Source organism: Heteronotia binoei, chromosome 12, assembly GCF_032191835.1.
Source record: "Heteronotia binoei isolate CCM8104 ecotype False Entrance Well chromosome 12, APGP_CSIRO_Hbin_v1, whole genome shotgun sequence".
Lineage (NCBI taxonomy): Eukaryota > Metazoa > Chordata > Lepidosauria > Squamata > Gekkonidae > Heteronotia > Heteronotia binoei.
The window spans coordinates 11,990,985-12,018,184 of NC_083234.1; the positions used below are offsets into that span (position 1 = coordinate 11,990,985).

At 48.3% G+C, this 27,200-nt stretch overlaps 1 protein-coding gene and 1 non-coding gene across 3 annotated transcripts in view; one reads left to right on the forward strand and one right to left on the reverse strand.

The window, feature by feature from the left end:
• The window catches only part of POU2F3 (POU class 2 homeobox 3), a 183,930-nt gene that overhangs the window by 13,415 nt on the left and 143,315 nt on the right, over positions 1-27,200 (forward strand). The window contains exon 2 of one of the 2 annotated variants that reach the window (XM_060251847.1): positions 3,455-3,523. The exons of the other annotated variant lie outside the window; for it this stretch is intronic. Within the exon in view, the coding sequence (XP_060107830.1) occupies positions 3,455-3,523 (69 nt within the window). The remainder of the gene's footprint in view (positions 1-3,454; positions 3,524-27,200) is intronic. 2 annotated transcript variants of the gene reach the window in all.
• On the reverse strand, positions 14,860-14,926 carry TRNAA-GGC (transfer RNA alanine (anticodon GGC)). Its single transcript has one exon. It is a non-coding gene; the product is annotated as a tRNA-Ala (tRNA).

Consider the following 27,200-nt stretch of genomic DNA (forward strand, 5'->3'; position numbering starts at 1 on the left):
GGTGCTTTCTTGGTATCTATCCTGTGCGATCCAGGGAAGTGGGCAAAGGAAGCTCGGGCTCTTTTCTTCTTCCCCAGCTAATAGAAGGAAGAGAGGCTTGGCTCAGTTGTTCTGCTGTGCGATCAAGCGAATCTGGCAAAGCAAGCTCTCCCTCCCCTCTTCCTCCCCAAGGGAGGAGCCTCAGCCAATGGAGAAAACAGAGGCTTTGCTCTGTAGCTCCTGTGTGATTAAGCAAGCCTCGCTAAGCAAGCTCAGATGCAGAAGGAAGCAAGAAAGAAAGAAGGAAGCAGATAAAAACCAGTTGCTCAGGGAGGGTGGGGGCTGATAGGAGCCCTCTGGGTCCTAATTTGGCCCCCAGGCCGCATGTTTGACAACCCTTGACTGTAGCGTTTAGACTGCTAGCCTGGGAATCTGGGGAAGCCAGCTTCAAATCCCCACTCTGCCTTGGAAACTTGCTGGATGAGTCAGTCACTCCCTCTCAGCTAGAGCTACCTCACAGGGCTGTTGTGAGGAGAGAGTGGAAGAGAGGAGAACCGAGTGCGCTGCTCTGAGTTCCTTGTTTGACGAAGGAACGATGCAGCAATGAAGATCCTGTGAATCGAGGGGGAGGTGTTTGTGAGTTTCCTGCATTGTGCAGGGGGTTGGACTAGATAACCCCGGAGGTCCCTTCCAACTCTATGATTCTAAGAGAGGGATAACAATGATAGAAAGAAATGTCTGCAGTGCACAGAAAACAGGGTTGCCAGCTTAGGGTTGGGAAATTCCTGGAGATTTGGTTAGCAGAACAGGACATCCTGCCTCATCTCCCATCACACAGACCAGGGACAGAGTCGCCGGTTGGATCTGGTTCTGTATCTGCGTGGCTGTTCATAGTTCTGGCCTGACCCAGACAAACTCTTTCACGATACCAGCAAGAGTGTGAAAACCAGATCGCACGGATGTATTTCACTGGGGTTGCTGTCTTTAAAGTGTCCCTGAGTCATATGCCTTGGAGACTTCCTCCAGGTCTTGTTGGCGCACGCTATGGAAAAGTTGCATCCATTGTCTCCTGCCTGTGTCCAAAGGACAATTAAACCACACAACCTTTGCCAGGCTCCACGCGATATCTCTTTAATGGAGCGAACTCACCTGGCTAAACCGCGGAGCACACGTATGGAGCATTATAAAAGTGTTATTAACTGATGCAAATTGCCTTCCAGTACCGAAAGAGGGGAGGGGGTGGGGATTGGCTACTGGAGGCTTATGCAAATTGCCTTTTAAAAAAATTTCCTCCCTTCCAGCTAGGTTGCAAAGAGTTAAAAAAAAAAAAGTGCTTTTGTCCAGGTGTATTTTAATGCTCTTTCTTTCTCTTCTTGATTCTTTGCTTGGACTCTCTTAATGCAAAGAGTTGTGGGTGCGCCTTGAGAAGGGACGTAGGCCTCAAAATTCATTGTCGGTTGTGGCGAAGACTCGGGTTCCTGAATGCTGGGGGCAGAGACTGTCAATCTTCAGGGTAAATTGTTTAAAACTCTAACTGAAAGTTCCGGCCGGTCGGCAAAACGTTATTGAATAAGGGGAAGGAGGGTAGGTTGGTTTGCTTAGCAGACTGGCAGCCCATCCGCGTTTATGGAAATTAAAATGCCATGGAAATAATCGGGGAGGAGATGCGCAAATGGGAAAAGGAATGGTCTTCTATTATTCGAGCTTCTTGATTGCTCAGCAGTGATGAGGTTGAGCTGTGAGCTAAAAGGTCCCTTGTTCAGATATCGCCCGGGCTGGATGCCTTAGACGACTGATTCTTTCCCAGTCACAATCTGTAATTTTTGTGAATAACACTGGCCATTCACAGTCCCAGTGAGGCAAAATGGCTTTATAATTTAGGGGAAACCTGTGTGAAGTTCAAGAATTAGACTGGCCTACTGCGCGACATAGTTGTAAGAGTTGTTGGGACAATGAACTCGGATGAGCGCTATACGTTGTGAGAAAGGACTTCAGTGTTATTCTGCCATTATTCTACCATTTTCTGCAAGATCTTGTTTCAGTGAATAAGTGACGGGGTGCAAGAGCAGATTTCGGCAATCCGGTAAAGCTCTGTTTCCCAACCGGTGGGTCCTAGTGGGTCACGTAGCCTGTGATTCTGGGTCCCAGCCTTGTTATTGATTTGTACATTCAGATTTGTGTATGCTCGCCATATTAAGTAAATTTAGGGTTGCCACGTCCGACTCAAGAAATATCTGGGGCTTTGAGGGTGGAGCTGGGAGCAAGGGCGTAACAAGCACGATTGAACTCTGAGAGTTCTAAAAAGGATTTAAAAGGATTGCACGCCTTTTAAATGCCTTCCCTCCATTAGGAATAATGAAGGATAGGGGCACCTTCCTTGGGGGCTCATAGAATTGGACCTCCTGGTCCTATCTTTTTGAAACTTAAGGATTGTTTTGAGGAGAGGCACCGGATGCTATGCTGAAACTTTGGTGCCTCTGCCCCCAAAACAGCCCCCTGAGAGCGTCTAATATCCACAGATCAATTCTCCTTTATACTCTATAGGAATTTGTCTCTATAGGGTATAACGGAGTGCTTAGCAGACATTTGCCTCCTCCCCACACTTTCCGATGACCCTGAAACAGGGGGAGCGCCTCCGAATGGGGGGGGATCCCCTGCCCCCAACTGGGGATTTGAATCCAAGCAAAAACTGTGAAATAATTCAACAATGGTTGCAATCGCTTGATTGTAAGGAGGATGACTTTTTGATATTATGATTTCTTGTGTCGTGTATCTTTTAAGTATTTGTAATTTAGTTAATAAGTTTCTGCATTTGAAATATTTTGCAACAAGATTATTAAGTTGCGTATTGAGTTTCTTTGTTAATTATCTCACAGTTTTTTGCTTGGATTCAGACTTTCACTGTGATACGCCAGGCTTCCCAGCCAACTGGGGGATTGGCAACCCTAAAAACTGGACTCGTGGGTCACTATACCAGAAGGTTGGGAACCACAGCCGTACAGTATATTATATATACATTGTCCAAGTGACGACCAATCAAAGTTGGCCTTCCTGACTGGGAAGTGTGGTAGGATGGTTAAGACAAAGGTGGAATGAAGAAGCAGTCTTCCCAGCCTAGCCCAGCTTTCTCCAGCTTCAAGAGGGAAAGTCCTTCAAGAAAGACCTCGGCTTTTCCTCCCGGTTTTCTGCTTTCTGCTTCTCCGTCCCTCTTTCCTGAGCTAGGATCAGGGAGATGAATTAAGAAGACACTGGAGAGAACTCAAATGGAAGGGAGCGAAGAGTCCCGGGCGGCAGGAGGAACCTGTCAGTTGCCTGAACTTATGAATATTCCAGAGCGTAGCTGTGTAGGAACGGGGAATTTGAAAGTCTGATGGCTTATTATAATTGCCCGCTCATTGATGCCGTGTAGTGGAAGGCACATGCACTGGAGGAGATTGTGACCGGCTATTAAAATCAGCGTGTGTCTCGTTTTCAGATATCAAGATGAGTGGCGATGTGGCAGACTCCGCAGAAGCACGCAACGATGGCAGTCACGCAGAGCCTGGTAAGAGCAGGCTTGTTGTGTTGCTGTTGTCGTTTTCCTGGCATCTGTGTCTCGAGCCCAAGAGGCCATTTGAGGGAGAGAGTCCAAAGAGTAGGATGCAAGCCAGCTGTTGCAGTGCTTGCAACACTGAATTGTAAGATTTGTGTCCAAGCAAAGACAGGACACTTGAGTGAAAGAGAGGGAGCTTGGGAAACACATTCGTGGTCTAGGGAACAGCATCTCTTTCCCTTTGGACTGAGGGATGTCCTTGCACCTTGCCAGAACTTTTGAACAAGTTTCAGAGGGGAGCAGCCATGATGGTCTCCAGCAGAAGAGCTCGAGTCTGCATCCAGCAATTTAGAGACCAACGAGATTCTAGTGGTTTAAGCTTTCAAGAATTGAAGCTCCCTTTGTCAGATACAACAGTTTCATCTTTGGTGTGAACAGGAATATAAAGTTTGAGCCCTTTAAGACCAACGAAGTTTTATTCAAGGTATACTGGATTTAGAAGAAGATATTGGATTTATACCCTGCCCTGTACTCTGAATCTCAGAGTCTCACCATTTTCACACACAGCTTATCACGCAGTCACGTTCCTGTTCTCTCCGCAGCATCTGTCGAATTTTCCATTATCTGCGCTGGAGTTACAGGAAGTGCCGCGGCTTTTGCGTAGCAAACGTAAACTGGGTTTTAGTGGTTTACGTTTGCTATGCAAAAGCCATGGCACTTCCTGTAATTTCGGCGCAGAGAGTGGGAAATCCGACGGACGCTGCGGAGAGAACAGGAAAGTGACCCTGTGGTAAGCTGTATGCGAAAACTCACCATCTCCTTTATCTTCTTCTCCCACAACCGACACCCTCTGAGGTGGGTGGGGCTGAGAGAGCTCTTACAGCAGCTGCCCTTTCAAGGACAACTCCTGCGAGAGCTATGGCTGACCCCAAAGCCATTCCAGAAGCTGCAAGTGGAGGAGTGGGGAATCAAACCCCGGTTCTCCCGGATAATCGTCCGCGGACTAAACCACTGCACCAAACTGGCTTTCTGTGTGCAAGCATACAAGCGTGCTGTTCCTGTTTGGTCCTTGAATCTGTGAAACATCTTCATATGCTGTATGCTAATTTACCGCTCACCCTCTTCCTATATGTATGGACTGGTAATTTCGATTTCATTATATCTGAAGAAACCTGCATGAACACAAAAGCTCGCACCTTGAATAAAACTTGGTTGGTCTTAAGGGTGCCCCTTCAAGGACTCAAACTTTGTTCTGCTGCTTCAGACCGACACGGCTGTTCACCTGGATCTATGAACAGGGATACGTGATTTTCTGTTTTTAATCCTCCACCAATAGGGTTGCCAATCCCCAGGTGGGGGCAGGGGATCCCCCGGTTTGGAGGCCCTCCCCCCGCTTCAGGGTCGTCAGAAACCGAGGGGAGGGGAGGGAAATGTCTGCTGGGAACTCTATTATTCCCTAGGGAGATTTATTCCCATAGGAAATCATGGAGAATTGATCCGTGGGTATTTGGGGCTTGGGGGGGCTGTTTTTTTAGGGTAGAGGCACAAAATTTTCAGTATAGCATCTAGTGCCTCTCCCCAAAATACCCCCCAAGTTTCAAAAATATTGGACCAGGGGGTCCAATTCTGTGAGCCCCAATAGAAGGTGCCCCTATCCTTCATTATTTCCTATGGAAGGAAGGAATTGAAAAGGTGTGCCGTCCCTTTTAATGTGATGGCCAGAACTCCCTTTGGAGTTCAATTATGCTTGTCACAGCCTTGATTTTGGCTCCACCCCCAAAGTCTCCTGGCTCCACCCCCAAAATCACCAGATATTTCTTGAATTGGACTTGGCAACCCTATCCACCAATTGCTTTATTTTGCAGTCTGAAATGTTCACTGGCCTGGGCATTTGAAAAATGGCATTGCCCAAAGCGTACATCCTCCGACAAACTAAGAATGCATACCTCCTCTCTTCTCATTGCGTCATAAGTCTGCATATGTAACAGTGGCCCATAACATTATAGGTAATTGGCATCTAAGAAAGTTGTAGCTTCCACACAGTTCTAACTAACCCCTGGAGATTCTCACCATAAATGCTTTTGCTCTTTGCAGCGTTGCCATCTTAATATGCCAGAGACCTAGATTATGGTGAGATCATCACGGTGACGCTTTAAAAGTGTGTTAATAGAATTCAAATTAGCCCTTCGCTTAACTCTTGAAAACAAGAACGGGGGAAAACCCTTGTGGGTTACTAAGTTCAAAGGTATTTTTATTGCAGAACTGCCTCTTCCTACAGAGGTGATGTTTTAAAAAAAGCTCATAGGGGGATATTTCTTAAAACACCTAGAACCAAAAAGGAGTGTCAGCCCCACAACCTCAGCAAAACTAGCTTCTACGCACCTGACTCCATTCGCTCCAGTGGGGATCTCTGAGCCATGCTTTAGCTTCTGATGCGATAGCTCAGCTTAGTGGAGAAGTAACTTGGATGTTCAACATTTTATATACCATCGAATCCTAGTTGCAATGTTATTGAAAGTTTTTCCCTGCACAGGAAAATGTTATTTTGCTGTATAAACGACGAGCTAAATGCTAGCGGTGCTTCTCTCTGGAACTTGCACAGAGAATTTCAAGTCAAGGTTTCCTTGCTGTTTCATGCGTGTCCAGATTCGAAATGTCACCCGTTGTGTTGAATTGCAAACTTCTGTTAACTCTAAATATTACCCTGAAAGTTCATTCACCTCGGCAAAATAGGCCTGACTTTTGCTGAATTAGTTGTGCATTTGTCCCGGATGTTTGTGGTGTTCCCAAGCGGATCTTGCGATGCCTGTGCGGTTGCCGTTTTTAAAAATGCAAATCTACCGTATATATGCCTTTCGGTTGTCTGACATCATGCACATTATAAATCCCATGCTGCTGTACTCTTCATCTAATATACCCCTGCAACAAGCACAAGTCTGCAACAGTGTTTGGGTTGTTTTATATTCTTAAACACTATATAACCCTTGCTGCAGCGCAACAGTGATCCACACTGTTCATCAATTAAAACTTTTCCTTGGTTTTAGCAGAATGGAACAAGTTAGGGTTGCCAAGTCCAATTCAAGAAATATCTGGAGACTCTAGGGGTGGAGCCAGGAGACATTAGGGGCAGAGCCAAGATCAAGGCTGTGACAAGCATAATTGAACTCCAAAGGGAGTTCTGGTCATCACATTTAAAGGGGCGGCACACCTTTTCAATTCCTTCCTTCCATAGGAAATAATGAAGCATAGGGGCACTTTCTTTTGGGGCTCATAGAATTGGACCCCCTGGTCCAATCTTTTTGAGACATGGGGGGCATTTTGGAGAGAGGCACTAGATGCTATACTGAAAATTTGGTGCCTCTACCCCAAAAAACAGCCCCCCCCCCAGATACCCGCGGATCAATTCTCCATGATTTTCTATGGGAATGAATCTCCATAGGGAATAATAGAGTTCCCAGAAGACATTTCCCTCCCCTCCCCCGCTTTCTGATGACCCTGAAGAGGGGGGAGGGCCTCCAAACCAGGGGATCCCCTGCCCCCATCTGGGGATTGGCAACCCTAGAACAAGTAGAAAGAAATATCTCCAGATGGGGTACTAAGCCACATTCCTTTTCATTATAAGGGCATTCAAACACCTACAACTTCTGCTACATTCAAACCCCCAACCTACACGAAATTCTCATGACTCCCTGATATTGCTTCCTTTTATTACTTACGGAAAGCATATTCTTGTGTCTTCTTTTCATATTATTCCCTGTCGTCCACTGCAAAATTACTGTCGATTTATAGTCCTGCAGTTTGGCCTGGGATGTGAAAGAGCCTGTGCCTTGAATCTGGAATCTCAAGGCTAATACTGAGCTACAAGTAAGACTACCAACCTCCAGGTAGTGCCTGGAGATTCCCCAAAATTGTCACTGATTTCCAGACACCAGAGATCAGCTCTCCTGGAGAATAATGGTTGCTTGGAGGGTGGTCTCTTTGGCATTGTACCCCACTGTGTCCTCTCCCCTCCCCAAATCCTGCCTTCTCTAGGCTCCACTCTCCAAATCTTCAGAAGTTTCCCAACCTGGAGTTGGAAACCCTAGTACCACAGATTTTGTGCGCTCAGACCTCGGAGCCCTCTTTAGGTACAGAATGGGACAAAAATGTGCAACATCAGCTCCTGTCACTGGCTAGCAAGTCTGCAACCTCTGGATTGGCCAGATCACAAACAAACACTGGAAGCCTAGCTTTCTCTAAACACAGTCAACAGAGCATTGCCCTGAACATGGCTTATGCCAGTCTCTTCCTCAGGGATCCTGGAGCAGGTGTGGACTCAGAGATGCCCACGACTGACTCTCTTGTACCACGTACTGGCTTCTTTCCACGGACTGACAGATGCCACATCGCATCTCCTAGCAGTTACGCTTCGTATCTGTGTACTTAGCATGAGTTTCCAAAGAAAGTCATTTCCGCCTGTTAATAAATAACAAGATTGTTTCTCCAGAACTTCCTGGAAAAGGTGCCCCCCCCCCCCAACTCTTCATCTCTTATTGGAAATTAAGTATGTAATGCTCCGTTTTTTGATGGCAGCCATCCTTGTTGGTTTTCCCTCTTCTTGAAAGACAAGACTAATGGAAACACATCCATCCAACTTGCCAGCATGGTGTCCCTTAGAGGTGGCTACTAATCACAGCTGTGGCCATTTAAGGAAGTGGAAACCATTAGCTGCAGGGCTAAGCAGAAAAAGACCAAAAGGGCTGAGCTTTTCACAAATACTTTCACACACACACACACACACACCCTGCACAATGCACTGCTGACTGGGATACGTCTAAAACAGGGGTAGCCAAACTTGCTTAATGTAAGAGCTACATAGAATAAATGCAAGGTTTTGGAGAGCCACAAGACATGAATGTCAGATGTTTGAGAGCTGAAGGAAGGAAGGAAGGAAGGAAGGAAGGAAGGAAGGAAGGAAGGAGAATACATGGGAAGGGGAAATGGAGAGAGAGGTGGAAAGAAAGCGAGAGGTGGAAAGGAAGCAACTTTAAATGCATTCTCCAAGCTGCCTGCTGATGAGGTGGTGGGGGCTCAAGAGCCACATAATATGTGTGAAAGAGCCACAGTTTGGCCACCCCTGGTCTAAAAGAACTGCAAAGCAGCCATACATTCAGAGGGAGGGCCCTGTGATTCAACTTGGATTGCCCTTACTCTGAATTGGCTTCATGAGGTGTATATATTTACTTGGGCCTTGTAACTTCTCTGCTCAATGCAGGCTTAAAGCAGATTCATCACATAGTATTGCCACTGCTGTGCTGGGAAATTCTTTGAAATTTGGGGGTGGAACCTGGGGAGGGCAAGATTTGGGGAGGGGAAGGGCCTGAGTGAAGTGTGATGTTGTACAGTCCACCTTCCAAAGGGGAACCAGTCTCTGTCATCTGGGGATCAGCTGTAGTTCTGGAAGATATCCAGTTTCCACCTGGAGTCTGGCTAGGGTTGCTAAGTTAAGTTCAAGAAATATCTGGGGACTTTGGGGGTGGAGCCAGGAGACATTGGGAGTGGAGCTAGGAGCAAGGGTGTGACAAGCATAATTGAACTCCAAAGGAAGTTCTGGCCATCACATTTAAAGGCACACCTTTTAAATACCTTCCCTCCATGGAAATAATGAAGGACAGGGCACCTTCTTTTGGGGCTCATGGAATTGGACCTCCTCATCCAATCCTTTCAAAACTTGGAGGGCAGTTTGAGGAGAGGAACCGGATGCTATGCTGAAAATTTGGTGCCTCTACCTCAAAAAAACAGCCCCCCTAGAGCCCCAGATACCCACAGATCAGTTTTCCATTATACCCTATGGGAATCGATGTCTGCCCAGCAGACATTTCCCTCCCTCCTCCGGCTTTCTGATGACCCTGAAGTGGGGGGAGGGCCTCCAAACCGGGGGATCCCCTGCCCCCACCTGGGGATTGGCAACTCTAAGTCTGGCAACTCTGTACATCAGGAAAAATCCACGCAACAGCAAGGGGGAAGAAACCCATTGCGTTCCTCAAAACACAAGTTACTTAGTAACAAAATTGTCCTCCGTCAGCAGAGATGGTAGAGAAGGGGGTAGAACTAGGGTTACCAGTTCTGGGTTTGGGGGTGGACCCTGAAGAGAGTGGGGTTTGGGGTAGGGAGGGGCCTCCGTAGAATATAATGCCATAGAGTCCACCTTCCAAAGCGGCCATTTTCTCCAGGGGAGCTGAGCAGTTTTAATCCCAGGAAATCTCCAGCCACCGCCTGGAGGTTGGCAACCCTAGGTAGAACAGCCGGTCACAGCTCCGTTGTGGGTGGAGCCAGTTGGTTCCTTGAGACGCACAGCCAATTCTGATTGACCACATGGCGTGGTAGTAGCTTGGCACTCTCCTCACGAATCCTGAGTGAGCGATGTGGTTCCAGAATAATTGTTCTTGCTTGGAAAGTGCTTGGGGTGTCCTCAGTGATATCTAACCTGACTCACAGGGTGGTTGTCGTCGAGCTAAAATGTTTTCAAGCAGCTTTTTTTTTGGGGGGGGGGGGAGAAAAGCAGGATAGAAATATCTCCGTTGGTAGATAAAGCTCCCGCCAGCGATAAAGGTGACTTTTTCTTATGCCTGTCTAGAGGAGGAGTAGGACACATTTCTTTTGGAGGGGTGGAACATGCCACAAGAAGGAGAGGTCCCCTTCCTCTTGCACACTCCAGCCCTCTGTTTATTGCCTGCCATCGGCTTTCCTTCCTTTGTGTTTCTCTCCCCCCTGGAGTTTGGCAATTAGGGATGGGGCTGAATACAAATGAAGCTGCCTTCTGCTGAATCAGACCCTTGGTCCTTCAAGGTCAGTATTGTCTACTCAGAGCTTCAGAAGCTCTCCAGGGTCTCAGGCAGACGGTCTTTCACGTCACCTACTGCCTGGCCCTTTTTAACTGGAAAATGCCCGGGATTGAACTTGGGACCTTCTGCATGCCAAGCAAATTTCTAGTCTGCTCTGGTAAGACCTCACCTGGAGTATTGTGTTCAGTTTGGGGCACCACATTTTAAGAAGGGTATAGACAAGTTGGTGTGGGGTCTGGAGACCAAGTCCTATGAGGAAAGGTTGAAGGAGCTGGGGATGTTTAGCCTGGAGAGGAGGCGGCTGAGAGGTGATATGATCACCATCTTCAAGGACTTGAAGGGCTGTCGCATAGAGGATGGGGTGGAATTGTTTTCTGTGGCCCCAGAAAGTAGGACCAGAACCAACGGGTTGAAATTAAATCAAGAGTTTCCGGCTCAACATCAAGAAGAACTTCCTGACCGTTAGAACGATTCCTCAGTGGAGCAGGCTTCCTCGGGAGGTGGTGGGCTCTCCTTCCTTGGAGGTTTTTAAATAGAGGCTAGATGGCCATCTGACAGCAATGAGGATCCTGTGAATTTAGGGGGAGTTGTTTGTGAGTTTAGAGCAATTCCTCAGTGGAACAGGCTTCCTTGGGAGGTGGTGGGCTCTCCTTCCTTGGAGGTTTGTAAACAGAGGCTAGATGGCCATCTGACAGCAATGAAGATCCTGAGAATTTGGGGGAGGTATTTGTGGGTTTCCTGCATTGTGCAAGGGGTTGGACTAGACGACCCTAGAGGTACCTTCCAATTCTATGATTCTAAATGCTCTGCCACAGCCCCTCCTGATGTCTCTCCTTCAGGAATTCAAAAGGAAGACTGCATCAGATGACATCTAGCCATAGCATTGCTTTGATGAACTTCCCCGATGTACTGTAAATACTCCTGTAGATACAGTACAGGTCTACACAGTTCCCCTGGAGGAAACAGCAGCTTGGACTCTCTGTTGTTGCAGCCCAGGTTGCCAGCTCCAGGCTGGGAAATTCCTGGAGATTTGAGCCTAGGACGGGTGGGGTTTGGGGAGGGCAGGGACCTCGGTGGGGTGTCATGCCACAGAGTCCACCCTCCAAAGCAGCCTTTTTCTCCAGGAGAACTGGTATCTTCAGTTTGGAGATTAGTTGTAATTCTGAGGACTACCCAGGCCCTGCCTGGAGCTGGTAAGCCCTAGCTGCATGAGTTCAATCCCTCTTCCCTCAGCAGAAACTGCCCTCAAGTTTCCAGAAGCATCCCAAGCCAAGTGGCAACCCTCGATATGCAGGTGGTTGTAGGGTTGCCAATCCCCAGTTGGGGGCAGGGGATCCCCCGGTTTGGAGACCCTCCCCCCGCTTCAGGGTCATCAGAAAGCGGGGTGGGGGAGGGAAATGTCTGCTGGGAACTCTATTATTCCCTATAGAGATTTATTCCCATAGAAAATCATGGAGAATTGATCCGCGGGTATCTGGGGCTCTGGGGGGGCTGTTTTTGGGGGGTAGAGGCACCATATTTTCAGTATAGCATCTAGTACCTCTCCCCAACATATCCCCCAAGTTTCAAAAAGATTGGACCAGCGGGTCCAATTCTATGAGCCCCCCAAAAGGTGCCCCTATCCTTCATTATTTCCTGTGGAATGAAGGAATTGAAAAGGTGTGCCGTCCATTTAAATGTGATGACCAGAACTCCCTTTGGAGTTCAATTATGCTTGTCACAGCCTTGATCTTGGCTCCACACGTAATGTCTCCTGGCTCCACCCCCAAAGTCTCTTGGCTCCACCCCCAAAGTCCCCAGATATTTCTTGAATTGGACTTGGCAACCCTAGGTGGTTAGATAGCCTGCAGAGCAGGCCTTGGGTTCTGGGCAACTGAGCTGTAGGGTTGCCAGGCCCCCTCTCTCAGCTCTGGTGGGGTGGGATATTTGCCAGCTCCAGGTTGGGAAACTCCTGGAGATTTGGTGTCGGGGCCTAGAGAGGGCAGGGACTTCAGTAGGGAGCAATGCCATTGAGTCCCTCCTCCAAAGCATTCTCCAGGGGGACTGACCTCTGTAATTTGGAGATAAGCTGTGATTCCGGGGCATCCCCAGATCCCACCTGGAGGCTGGCATCTCTACTGAGCTGGGTAACAGGCAACTGTGCTAGAGTAAGAGGGACAAACTGGGGGTAGCTTGACTTCTCTCCCGACCAGACTACGGCACTCTGCCCCAAGTAGGGTTGCCAATCCCCAGGTGGGGGCAGGGGATCCCCCAGTTTGGAGGCCCTCCCCCCACTTCGGGGTCATCAGAAAGGGGGGGGGGAGGGAAAGTCTGCTAGGCAGTCCATTATTCCCAACAGAGACCGATTTCCGTAGGGCAGAAGTGGCCAACGGTAGCTCTCTAGATGTTTTTTGCCTACAACTCCCATCAGCCCCAGTCATTGGCCCTGCTGGCTGGGGCTGATGGGAGTTGTAGGCAAAAAAGCATCTGGAGAGCTACCATTGGCCACCCCTGTCATAGGGTATAATGGAAAATTGATCTGTGGGTATCTGGCGCTCTTTTTTTTTAATCTAGAGGCACCACATTTTCAGCTTGGCATCTGGTGCCTCTCCTCAAAACACCCCCAGATTTCAAAAAGATATGAGCCCCGAAAGAAGATGCCCCTATCCATTATTTCCAGTGGAGGAAAGCATTTAAATGGTGTGCGGCTCCTTTAAATGTGATGGCCGGCGCTCCCTTTAGTCATGCTTGTCACACCCTTGCTCCTGGCTCCACCCCCAAAGTCTCCTGTCTCCACCCCCAAAGTCCCCAGGTATTTTATGCATTGGACTTGGCAACTGCAGCCTCCAGCCCAGGTGCGCTGCCCGATCCTGCTCCCGGGGCCACCTGTGCGAGTAGGTTAGCCCACAGTGATGCCAGAGAGCTTGTTGGAAGCTCAGCTGCCACAGCTCTTTAATCAGAAACCATTTCAAAGCCCAATTTAATTAAATCTCGAGCCCTGGACACCCCCTCTTGAACAGGTGTCAAGTACGTCTTTAAAGCTAGCCACCCGCCAGAGTTATTTCAGCGAGTGGGAAGATTCCAAGGCGAGGTGGGGGGGGAGTGCCAACCCGACAAGCTTTCTGTGCTCCAGGCACTGGGAGGGAGAAGGGGTGGCAATCTAACTGGCTGTCAAATGGGTCCAAAAATCTCAGCGGGGATAAGCCTTGTCTTGCAGCCGGCTGCTTCAAGGCCAGGATGCTTTTCTCCTGGCATTGCCTTGCAAAAACCTGGATTGCTTCATACGAAGATATGAAGCTGCCTTCTACTGAATCAGACCCTCGGTCCATCAAAGTCAGTATCGTCTACTCAGACTGGCAGCGGCTCTCCAGGGTCTCAAGCTGAGGTTTTTCCACGCCTACTTGCCTGGGCCCTTTTTAGTGGGAGATGCCGGGGATTGAACCTGGGACCTTCTGCTTATCAGGCAGGTGCTCTGCCACTGAGCCATAGTCCCTCCCTGTGTCTCTCCAGGGTCTCCAGCTGAGGTTTTTCACGCCTACTTGCCTGGGCCCTTTTTAGTGGGAGATGCCAGGGATTGAACCTGGGACCTTCTGCTTATCAGGCAGGTGCTCTGCCACTGAGCCATAGTCCTTCCCTGTGTCTCTCCAGGGTCTCCAGCTGAGGTTTTTCACGCCTACTTGCCTGGGCCCTTTTTAGTGGGAAATGCCAGGGATTGAACCTGGGACCTTCTGTTTACCAAGCAGATGCTCTACCACTGAGCCACCGTCTCTCCCTTCTCAGATTCAAGGGGGCAGCTGGGTTGGCCTGAAGCACCAGAGGAAAGTTTGAGCCCAGTGGCACCTTTAAGTTGGTCTGCACTCAAGCTTTGCTCTTTCACTTAGGTGTGACTGTTCAAACATGGTATTTAAAAAAAAAAAACTGCTGGGGGGTGACTGGACGTGTGAAAAATGTTCTAAATGACTTCTGTTGGAGTTTTAAAAAGGTCATCCTTCCAGCTATACAGTGGGGGATCAAACCAAAGGGGCAAGCCAATTAGGTTCTAGTTACCAACGCCACAGCCTTTGCCTTGATGCCCATATGTTGCCTGTTTATTTAAGAAATGCATTGCCTCTGCAGAGAGCTGGACTTAGGGTTGCCAGCCTCCCTGTGGTACCTGGTGATCTCCTGGAATTACAACTGACTTCCAGGTTACAGAGGTCAGTTCCCCCAAGAGAATCTTGTGTACCTGACCTTGAAGTCCTTCTCCTCCTGAAATCTTGCGCTGCCTAGGATTTTGGTTGCCAACTCTGGATTTGGAAATACTTGGGAGAAGTCAGAGCCTGGGAGAGTGGGGTTTAGGGAGGGGGGGGGGCTGGGGGAGGGTCGAATGCCACTTTCCAAAGCAGCCATTTTGAACATATGAACTTATATGAACATATGAAGCTGTCTTATACTGAATCAGACCCTTAGTCCATCAAAGTCAGTATTGTCTACACAGACTGGCAGCAACTCTCCAGGGTCTCAAGCTGAGGTTTTTCACGCCTATTTGCCTGGACCCTTTTTAGTTGGAGATGCCAGGAATTGAACCTGGGACCTTCTGCTTGCCAAGCAGATGCTCTACCACTGAGCCACCGTCCCTCCCCTAGAACGTATGAACATATGTGAGCATATATAAAGCTGCCTTCTACTGAATCAGACCCTCAGTCCATCAAAGTCAGTATTGTCTACTCAGACTGGCAGCAACTCTCCAGGGTCTCAAGCTGAGGTTCTTCACACCTACTTGCCTGGACCCTTTTTAGTTGGAGATGCCGGGAATTGAACCTGGGATCTTCTGCTTGCCAAGCAGATGCTGTACCACTGAGCCACAGCCCCTCCCTGTGTCTCTCCAGGGTCTCAAGCTGAGGTTTTTCACGGCTACTTGCCTAGACCCTTTTTAGTTGCAGATGCCGGGGATTGAACCTGGGACCTTCTGCTTCCCAAGCAAATGCTCTACCGCTGAGCCACTACCCCTCCCCTTTTCCCCAGGAAAGCGGAAATGATACTGCAGTCCTGTGCAGAGTTGCTCCAGTCGAAACCCATCAGTTTCAGTAGGATTAAACTGGAGTAACTCTGCATAGGATTGCACTGTGGACATTTTTAATCAACAAATAATAAATAAGCACTGTATGTAGTATGGAGATCAATTGTCATTCCAGGAGCTCTCCAGTCCCCACCCCCCACCGAGATTGGTAGCCCTCCCCAGGGTCCGTTTCAAAATGTTCAGGAAGTTCTAAATCGAGAGCTGTCAGTCCTAGATCTGTTCCATATGACAGGTTGGTTTGTTGTCAGTTTGTTGTTCATTTGGTTTTAAGGGCTTTCAAAGGCGGTTTTGCTATGTCTGTCTGAATTTGTCAGCCAGCCTTCTTGTTGGCCCTCCTGAAGGCAGAAAGGCCGGATATAAAGGCTGTAAGATAAAGTACGTGGGTGGGTATTTCATAAGCTTTCGTAAGGCTTGTAAAATTGCTCTGAGAGAGGGCAAATTCAGCCAATCTTATTCTTGAACCTTTAAGACTCAGAAGCATTGCTGGGGTTAAAGCCCCAGAGCTGAACACTGAAAAGAGCCCTTACTTGTTTACTTTGCTCACAGTCCCCCTGTCCCCTTGAAACTCAAGTTGGATTGCTCAATCTAAAACACTGTTATAGGAACCATACAAAACATACAACCGACAGTGAATGAAACTGGCTTACAAAATCAGAGAAGAATGTACAAATACAAAACATGCAATAGAACAATTTAATGCATTGCGACAGATGGCAAAAGTGGAGACTGTTACAATAAAAACAGTATGATTTCATAGAATCATAGAGTGGGAAGAGACCTCCACGGTCATCTAGTCCAACCCCCTGCACAATGCAGGAAACCCACAAATGCCTCCCCCTAAATTCACAGGATCTTCATTGCTGTCAGATGGCCATCTAGCCTCTGTTTAAAAACTTCCAAGGAAGGAGAGCCCACCGGCTCCCGAGGAAGCCTGTTCCACTGAGGAACTGCTCTAACGGTCAGGAAGTTCTTCCTAGAGTTGAACCGGAAACTCTTTTGATTTAATTTCAACCCATTGGTTCTGGTCCTAACTTCCGGGGCCGCAGACAACAGTCTTGAACTGGATGGCCCAGGCTAGACTGATCTCAAGAGTCCTCAGAAGCTAAGCAGGATCAGCCTTGGCTTTTATTTGCATGGGAGACCACCAGGGAAGTCTAGGGTCACTATGCAGAGGTTGGCAATGGCAAACCACTTCTGCACATCTCTTGCCTTGAAAACCCTATAAAGAACACAGAACACAAGAAGACATAAGAGAAGCCATATTGGATCAGGCCAATGGCCCCTCCAGTCCAACACTCTGTGTCACATAAGAACATAAGAGAAGCCATGTTGGAGCAGGCCAATGGCCCATCCAGTCCAACACTCTGTGTCACATAAGAACATAAGAGAAGCCGTGTTGGAGCAGGCCAGTGGCCCATCCAGTCCAACACTCTGTGTCACGTAAGAACACAAGAGACGCCATGTTGGATCAGGCCAATGGCCCATCCAGTCAAACACTGTGTCACATAAGAACATAAGAGAAGCCATGTTGGATCAGGCCAATGGCCCATCCAGTCCAACACTCTGTATCACATAAGAACATAAGAGAAGCCCTGTTGGATCAGGCCAATGGCCCATCCAGTCCAACACTCTGTGTCACATAAGAACATAAGAGAAGCCCTGTTGGATCAGGCCAGTGGCCCCTCCAGTCCAACACTGTGTCACATAAGAACATAAGAGAAGCCATGTTGGAGCAGGCCAATGGCCCATCCAGTCAAACACTCTGTATCACATAAGAACATAAGAGAAGCCCTGTTGGATCAGGCCAATGGCCCATCCAGTCCAACACTGTGTCACATAAGAACATAAGAGAAGCCAATTGGATCAGGCCAATGGCCCCAACAGTCCAACACTCTTGTGTCCAAAATGCTGAACTAGATGGACCAGCAGGCTCTTCTGATATTCTGATGTCCTTTTGACATCTTGATTTTTAAAGGACTTATGTATTTAGTTCAAATATTTATACCCTGCTTTCCCCCCAACCATCAGGACTCAAAGGCACGTGTGTCAGAGCATGTGCAGAGTGTGGTTGCCTATTCAGGGCTAAGGAAGTAGAGCTTTGTGGACAAAGGTTATTGCTTCTGAGAAGACCCTGTTGTCTCTTTCTTGAGAAACAAACCTGAAAGAGCTCAAATCTCTAATGGAAGCAGGCATTTGCATGACACATTTAATAAATATAGCTGTCGGTTGACATCTTGAGCCTATGCAGATTTTCTCTGAAATGTATCCCCCAGTAAACTGGGCCTGTTGAAGAAGTGTATACCGGTCCTAACAGAAGCCCTCAGGTTGCCAGCTCTGAGTTGGGAAATACCTGCAGATTTTGGGGGTGGAGCTTAAAGGGGGCGGGGTTCGAGAGGTGGAGGAACTTCAGTGGTGTAGAATGCCATAGAGCAGGGGTGGCCAGACTGTGGCTCAGGAGCCACATGTGTCTGTTTCACACATATTGTGTGACTCTCAAAGCCCCCACTCCATTGAACATATGAACATATGAACATATGAAGCTGCCTTCTACTGAATCAGACCTTTGGTCCATCCAAGTCAGTATTGTCTTCTCAGACTGGCAGCGGCTCTCCAGGGTCTCAAGCTGAGGTTTTCACACCTCTTTGCCTGGACCCTTTTTTGGAGATGCCAGGGATTGAACCTGGGACCTTCTGCTTCCCAAGCAGATGCTCTACCACTGAGCCACCGTCCCTCCCCACTACCCTGTTGGCCAGCTTGGAGAAGGCATCTGTCTCTTTAAATCACTTTTCCAAGCCAAGCCAGCTGGCAGCTTGGAGAATGCATTCAAAGTTAAAGTGGCTTTCTTTCCACCTCTCCCCCATCTATTTTCCTTTCCTTCCTTCTTGCTCTCAAACATCTGACGTTCGTGTCTTGCGGCTCTCAAACATCTGACGTTTATTCTATGCGGCTCTTACATTAGGCAAGTTTGGCCACCCCTGCCATAGAGTCCACCTTCCCATGCAGCCATTTTTTTTCCAGGTGAAGCGATGTCCGTCACCTGGAGATCAGTTGTAATCCCAGGAGAGCTCCAGCTGCCACCTGCAAGCCGGCAAACCTACTCGTGGCATGAGAGACGGTTGGGAAAGCCTTTTGCATGCGCAAGCCGAAGCCTCCCCTGAGCGCATCTGGTTATTGTTCTGTGGTGGACAGGAGGTGTTGTGGCATTCTCTTCCTCCCTCCCGGGATGCGAAAGGAATGGGAGTGGAGCCACGGGAGGGTGTGGGTCCTTCTTATCCGCCTCTCTCCTCCCCATTTTTCTTCTCTATCTTCCTCTTCACTTGCTGCAACTCTTCGTTCTCACAGGCCTGGGAAATGGAGAAATCTCGGGCAGCCCTTCTGCCAAGTGCTCATATATCATTTAGGAACAAGGGTGTAATGCCCCCTGGTGAATTTAACAGCCCTCCACGGAACGGGGGGGGGGTGGTCCGCCAGCTTTCTTCCACCGCCTCTTACAAAAAGTGGCTTGCAGTGGGAAGACCCTGCCCGTCCAGCCCCTCCTTATCTGATATGTGGCACAGTGTAGGCCCGAGACCTTATCTCTGTTTGTTTGCGGCACGTTCTGGTTCTATCTGCCCCGATCGGAACAACAAGCTTTGCACCTCGCTGAGCAACTTCCCTTTGGTATAGTAGGCGACTGGGGAGCGAGGGGAAGGCACGGCCCTCCTGGAACAAAAACATGAAACAGGCAAGCGGGGAAGCACTTCAAAGGCAACTGCCGGTAACCACATGGCTGGGGGCACTGGGAACCTCTTCTGCTCCCCACCCTGTTCCAATGGGCAGGTGAGAAGCTGTTGCAATCCTACCCAGAAGTGAAGACTGCTTAGGCCTTTCAGATACCTGAGCATTTTTCAGGGAAAGGAGTCACTCTCGATCGGGCTGCCAGCATACGGTTGCCAAGCTCCTAGGGTTGCCAGCCTCCAGGTGGGGCCTGGAGATCTCCCACCTTGACCACTGACCTGGGGCTGGTTACGCCTTCTCCAGCTGCCATGTGTCATCGCTGGGGCAATGGCATCAGCAAGAGGTGATGTCATCACATCACGGACGTCATACAACAATGCCAGTTTAGGGGTGGAGTTTCCCCCACTGGCCAGCTAGCTGGTAGTGAGCGGAAGCCCCCAAAAGCAGGGACTTGGGGGCTGACCAGCCTAGTGGGGGTTCCCTGCTGCCAGACCCTGCACCAGACAGTTCAGTAAAGCCTTTGTTAGGAGCAGGGTTGCCAGCCTCCAGGTGGTGGCTGGAGATCACGTGGGATTACAACTGATCCCCAGGCCACAAAGTTCATTTCCTCTGGAGAAAATGGCTGCTTCAGAGGGTGGATCCTGCTGAGCTCCCTCCCCAAACGCTGCTCTCCCCCGGCTTCACCACACAAAATCTCCCAGAATTTCCCAACCTAGACCAGGCAACCCTGGTTAGGAGCACTACTTGCTACTCAGTGGCCTTTCATTATCCACACCAGGCTTGAACCCTTGACTTGAGCAGCAGGGGGAAACAAGGGAGGAGTTGCGCTGACACACATGAAAACATAAGCAACATAAGAACGTAAGAGAAGCCATGTTGGATCAGGCCAATGGCCCATCCAGTTCTACACTCTGTGTCACATAAGAACCTAAGAGAAGCCATGTTGGATCAGGCCAATGGCCCATCCAGTCCAACACTCTGTGTCACATAAGAACCTAAGAGAAGCCATGTTGGATCAGGCCAATGGCCCATCCAGTCCAACACTCTGTGTCACATAAGAACATAAGAGAAGCCATGTTGGATCAGGCCAATGGCCCATCCAGTCCAACACTCTGTGTCACATAAGAACCTAAGAGAAGCCATGTTGGATCAGGCCAATGGCCCATCCAGTCCAACACTCTGTGTCACATAAGAACCTAAGAGAAGCCATGTTGGATCAGGCCAATGGCCCATTCCGTCCAACACTCTGTGTCACTCAGTGGCCAAAAAACTAGGCGCCATCAGGTGGTCCATCAGTGGGGCCAGGACACTAGAATCCCTCCCAAGCACCAAGAATACAGAGCATCACTTGCCCCAGACAGAGAGTTCCAACAATAAGTTGTGGCTAATAGCCAGTGATGGACCTCTGCTCCATACGTTTACCCAATCTCCTCTTGAAGCTGGCTATGCTTGTCACATCAAGGGCTCTGCTGGGATTTACCCAAAATGAAATATAGGGTCTTAGGTCACTCTTAGAACACCGCCGTGAAGTGGAACGTGGATGACACTTCCAGTTTTGCACCGGCAGTGGTGCTGTGTGTTGGCACTATGCTTATTCAGTCAGTCAAAAGTTTGTTGTTTGTGGCCAGAGACCATCACAATTGAGCAGCGAAGGCATACAAATAAGCCATGGGTGAAGAACAGCACACTACAAAGCTATAATGTTCGAAGCACATAAAGGTTAATTAAAACAAATTAGCACCTTCTTTCTGCACTGGTGAAGGTGTTCATTTGGTTAAATTCAGGTGGGTAGCCTTTGAAGAAGTGTGTGTGCACACAAACATTTATACCTTGAATAAAACTTTGTTGGTCTTAAAGGGCCCACTGGACTCAAACTTGGTTCATTTGGTTAAACGAAAACTAGAAACGCATGATGCTATAAGTTTAAATGATATAAGCTTAAAATGGCCATCGCTAGTCAACTATATGATCACTGTGCATTTATAACTGTGTGCACTTGATATCAACCATCTGGTCCCCATTATTTATTTATTTATTCATTCATTTACTTCCTTCCTTTATAGTCCGCCATTCTCTCAGAAACCCAAGCCTTTGAGAACATTGCAATGCATACAACCAATGCAATTATAGAAAAATGCATTAAAAACACAGCACTGTATAATACAGACAATAAAGCACAATTATAAGATTGGAGAACAATGCAGATTAAATTATATTACATACAATTAAACCTCATCATCCAGACATAGACTAAGGCCTTGGTTGGAGGCAAACTCTGAGCTTGCACTAATAAAAACATTTACACAAAGCAAAACAGAACCAGTAATTTTCCAGGGACCAGTACCAGTAACGTACGACTGCCCCAAGTAAATCCAAAAGCTTGGTGTTGTTCATAATGGTAGAGCAGGGGTGGACAAACTTGCTTAACATAAGAGCCACACAGAATTCCAGATGTTTGAGACCCGCACAACAGGGAGGGAGAAAGGAAGGAAGGCAAATAGATGGAGGAGGAAGGGAGAGGTGGAAAGAAAGCAACTTTAACTTTAAATGCAGTCTCCAAGCTGCTGACTGGCTTGGTTTAGAGAAATGATTTAAATTTAAATGATTTAAATTTGAGTTTGGCCACCCCTGTGTTAGAGAGTAAGAAAAGTCTTGCTGGATCAGACTGTCTTGCCCAGAAACTGGTTTCTCGCAATGCCTAACAGGTTTCAACTATTAGCCATTCTACACAGTGCTCAAAGAACTTGGCTTAGTGCTTTTAAGAGCATCCAAGCGAACGGCCATCACTACATCCCGTGGCAATGAGTTCCACGTGTTTTTATTTTGTTTCGCTTTAATTTCGTTTATACCCCACTTTTCTCTCCAATGGGGACTCAAATCAGTTTACATCGTTCTCCTTTCCTCCATTTTATCCTCACAACAACCCTGTGAGGTAGGTTAGTGTGACAGTGTGTGACTGGCGCAAGATAATCCGTGAGTTTGCATGGTGGATTGAGAATTTGAACCTGGGACACCCAAATCTTAGTCCAACATTCTAGCTGCTTACAACTATACGTTGTGCGAAGAAGTACTATTATTTGGCTGACCAGAATAGGGGAGATGACTGCTGACTCCGGATATGGCATTATTTTAGAAAGCTCTCCAATGCCCCTCCCACTTAATTGCTTTTTTCTCCAAATAAGAACGCCTCAAAATCTTAACCCTTTCCAGGAAGGGAGGGTGCTCCAAGCCATCCTTTTCTGTGCCTTTTCCAGCCCTACAGTATCCTTTTTGAGATGATGGAGACCTAAACTATGTTAAGAATTCCAAATGCAGCCGCCACACCATAGATCAAGAGGTCCCCAGTGTGCCATTGCTCACCGACACTTTCCCTGGCACCCACCAAATCTTTTTAGAAAGTGGGAGGGGCCACATGGGGCTTTTGTCCAGCAACACTTCTGATTGGCCAATGGAGATTTGATTGACTATGTAGAAAGTGGGAGGGGCCACATGGGGCTTTTGTCCAGCAACACTTCTGATTGGCCAATGGAGATTTGATCGACTCTGTAGAAAGTGGGAGGGGCCACGTGGGGCTTTTATTCAAGATAAGATAAGATAAAATAAAATAAATTTATTTTTATATCCCGCCCTCCCCCGCCAATGGCGGGCTCAGGGCGGCTCACAGACACGGAACACCATGATATAAGTAAAATACAGTATAAAACAAACAGTTTTAAAATACAATTCAGTTACAAATTCAATCACATAGTTAATTAGATGGATAAAACGGTGCTATAAAGTGCAATAGATCACGATCATGTACAAGATGGCGGGATGGCTACAGATCCGTTTAACCAGGTTCTGTCCCAAAGGCAAGCTGAAACAGAGAGGTTTTGCAAGCCCTGTGGAACTGGTTCAGGTCCCGCAGGGCTTGCACCACCTCTGGAAGTTGATTCCACCATCGGGGGGCCATTGTTGAGAAGGCTTGCTCCCTGGTTGTCTTCAGTCTAGCCTCTCTTGGCCCAGGAATTTTTAAGAGGTTTTGGGAGCTAGATCTCAGTGCTCTCTGGGGAACATATGGGGAGAGGCGGTCCCTAAGGTAGGCAGGTCCTCGGCCATATAGGGCTTTAAAGGTGATAACCAGCACCTTATAGCGAACACGGTACACAACCGGCAGCCAGTGCAGGTCCCGCAGCCCAGGCTGCACGTGTTCCCACCGAGGTAGTCCCACCAGCAGCCTGGCCGCTGCGTTCTGCACTACCTGGAGTTTCCGTGTTCGGCATAAGGGCAGCCCCATGTAGCCCCAGCAACACTTCTGATTGGCCACTGGAGATTTGATTGGCTATGCAGATTTAAAAAAAAAAAATGTTGCTTCAGCAGCAGTTGCCACTACAACGCAAATCTTCCCTGTCTGTATGAAGGTAAACTGCAGCAGCTGCTGTGGGGCTGGTTACGCCTTCTCCAGCTGCCATTTTGCGGCAGTCGTTTTGTGACTGCGCCCACCACACTGTATCAGAATTCCAGAAGTCTCCACAAGCTCATAAAGTTTGGGGACCCTGCACTGCCATAGATCCTTCTGCAAGCAGGAAAGCTTAATATTCAGAGCCGTTCCCAGCTATTCCCCTGCATGGTGGGCCAGCATGGTGTAGTGGGTTAGGAGCAGTGGACTCTAATCTGCAGAACCGAGTTGGATTCCCCACTCCTCCACATGAAGCCTGCTGGGGGGCCTTGGGCAAGTCACAGTTCTCTCAGAACTCTCTCAGGCCCACCTAATAAGATGTCTTGGGTTGGCAGCCTCCAGGTGGGGCCTGGAGATCTCCCACTTTTTACAACTGATCTCCAGCTGGCGGAGATCAGCTCCCCTGGAGGAAATGGCTGCTTTGAAGGGTGGCTTCTGTGGCATTGTACCCTACTGAGGCCCCTCCCTTCCCCAAACCACACCCTCTCTTGGATCCACCCCCAAAGTCTCCAGGTATTTTCCAACACAGACCTGGATTTTTGTTTAATCTGGCATTCATTCCATCAGTGATCACTCCTTCCTGCCCTATGTTTTGATTGCTACTTTATGTTTTGGTATGTGTCTTTTACCTTTGTCATTTTTAAATGTGTTTTTGTTTAGTTTTCGTGGACTTCTAAGATTTATCTTTATTATGTTTGTTTTTAATAATCAGGGACGAGAAAATAGGGTTGCCAAGTCCAATTCAAGAAATATCTGGGGACTTTGGGGGTGGGGCCAGGAGACTTTGGGCGGAGCCAAGAGCAAGGGTGTGAGAAGCATAATAGAACTTCAACAGAGTTCTGGCCATCCCATTTAAAGGGACTGCACATCTTTTTAAATGCCTTCCTTCCATAGGAAATAATGAAGGATAGGGGCACCTTCTTTTGGGGCTCATAGAATTGGACCCCCTGGTCCAATCTTTTTGAAACTTGGGAGGTATTTTGGGGAGAGGCACTAGATGCTATACTGAAAATTTGGTGCCTCTATCTCAAAAAACAGCCCCCCCCCCTCAGAGCCTCCGATACCCGCCGATCAATTCCCCATCATTCCTTATGGGAATTGTTCATGGAGGTGCATGATGGCTGTGGGGGTGGGGCTTCCCCCGCCGGCCAGCTGGCTGGGGGAGGGGGGAAGCCTGTAAAACCGGGGGATCCCCCTCTGGGACCTAGGGATTGGGAAGCCTACGAGAAAAGCGGGGTATAAATTTTGTCAATAGACGGTGGTGGAAAGCGCTGTCAAGTCACAACTGACTTTCGGTGACCACTCGTCAGGTTTTCGAGGCATGAGATGATCAGAAGTGGTTTGTTTGCCATTGGCCGCCTCTGCATAGCAACCCCCGACTTCCTCGGTGGTCTCCCATCGAAGTACAAACCAAGGCCAACTCTGCTTAGCTTCCCAAGATCTGCTCAGATCAGCCTAGCCTGGGCCGTCCCAGTTAGTACAAAAGCTCTAGATAAGCAAAAGAGCATTCATATAAACAAACATTCAGATCAGGGGGCATTTGGTAGGAAAAGAGGTGCTGGAGCTCATTAGCACAACTCATTTGCATATGCCGCACACCCCTGACATCACCGGAAGGTGTACTAAATTATAGTATGGGGAGGGACGGTGGCTCAATGGTAGAGCATCTGCTTGGGAAGCAGAAGGCCCCAGGTTCAATCCCTGGCATCTCCAAAAAAGGGTTCAGGCAAATAGGTGTGAAAGACCTCAGCTTGAGACCGTGGAGAGCCGCTGCCAGTCTGAGAAGACAATACTGACTTGATGGACCCAGGGTCTGATTCAGTAGAAGGCAGCTTCATATGTTCATATCAGCTCAGCATCGACCTTGAAATGCATCTTGAATTAGAATTGTCACAATAAAACCTTCCTCTCGTCATACTTTATAAACTACCGGTACTTTCTCCTGGTGGCATGATGAAGATTTCCATCAGTTTGCTTGATATGTTTTGGTTATTTTCCCATTTTTTTGGGGGGGGGGGGGATATTAGAAAGTTTGTCAAATCTTAAGAGTTCAGCAAAATTATCACAGGGGGTTTTGAACAACGGAGCCCAGAAGCAACTTTTTTTTGTGGGGGGGAGCTTTAAGAAAGAAAGAGCACAATAAAATTTCCAGAGCTCCACTCCTGCGAGCTCCTGCCCAAAATGAGGCCTGATTCAGAGCAATATTCAGATATCTGAGTATTTCCTTTCTTTGATCAGTATGTTGGTTTATTTGAACAGTTTTGTACCTAGATCCAGGTGGGCAGCCGTGTTGGGCTGAAGCAGCAGAACAAAGCAGGAGTCAAGACCAACAAAGTTTGATTCAGAATGCCAGCTTTCGTATGATGAAGTGTGCTTCTAGCTCACAAAAGCTGACATTCTGAATAAAGGTGCAGCTTGGCTCCTGCTTGGCTCTACTTTTGTACCTATTTAGATTTTGCTTACTTATTAAAGGACAATTGTTCCAGTCTGTATAAGGTTTGTAATAAATTATATCTGGTACTCAACCTTTTTTGGGGGGGAGGGCATACTATTTGATTCTTGGCTGTCAATTTTTTCCACCTTTGTCAGTTGTACCTTTCTCAGTAGGGTAGGCAGGACCTCCCTGGGCACCAGCAGGGGAGATGTGGTCGGGGGTTCGAGTTGCCAGATCCAGATTTGGGAAACTCCTGAAGAACTGGGAATGAAGCCTTGGGAGGACAGAGAAGAAGAGAAGAAGAAGATATTGGATTTATATCCCACCCTCCTCTCCGAAGAGTCTCAGAGCAGCTCACAATCTCCTTTCCCTTCCTCCCCCACAACAGACACCCTGTGCGGTAGATGAAGATATTGGATTTATATCCCGCCCTCCACTCCGAAGATTCTCAGAGCGGCTCACAATCTCCTTTATCTCTCCCCCCCACACCCTGTTAGGTAGATGAAGATATTGGATTTATATCCCGCCCTCGACTCCGAAGAGTCTCAGAGCAGCTCATGATCTCCTTTACCTTCCTCCCCCACAACAGACATCCTGTGAGGTAGATGAAGATATTGGATTGATATCCCGCCCTCCACTCCGAAGAGCCTCAGAGCGGCTCACAATCTCCTTTCCCTTCCTCCCCCACAACAGACACCCTGTGAGGTAGATGAAGATATTGGATTTATATCCCGCCCTCCATTCTGAAGAGTCTCAGAGCGGCTCACGATCTCCTTTACCTTCCTCCCCCACAACAGACACCCTGTAAGGTGGATGAGGCTGAATGAGCTCTCACAGCAGCTGCCCTTTCAAGGACAACCTCTGCCAGAGCTATGGCTGACCCAAGGCCATTCCAGCAGGTGCAAGTGGAGGAGTGGGGAACCAAACCCGGTTCTCCCAGATAGGAGTCTGCCCACTTAACCACTACACCAAACTGGCTCTCAGAAGGACAGCTCTGCCAGAGCTATGGCTGACCCAAGGCCATTCCAGCAGGTGCAAGTAGAGGAGTGGGGAATCAAACCCGGTTCTCCCAGATAAAAGTCCACATACTTAACCACTACACCAAACTGGCTCTCCTCAGTGGGTTACGCTAAGAGACCTCAGTGGGTTACACTGCCATAGAGTCTACCCTCCAAAGCATCCATTTCCCCCAGGGGAACTGATCTCTGTAGTCTGTAACTCCAGAAGTCCCCCATGCC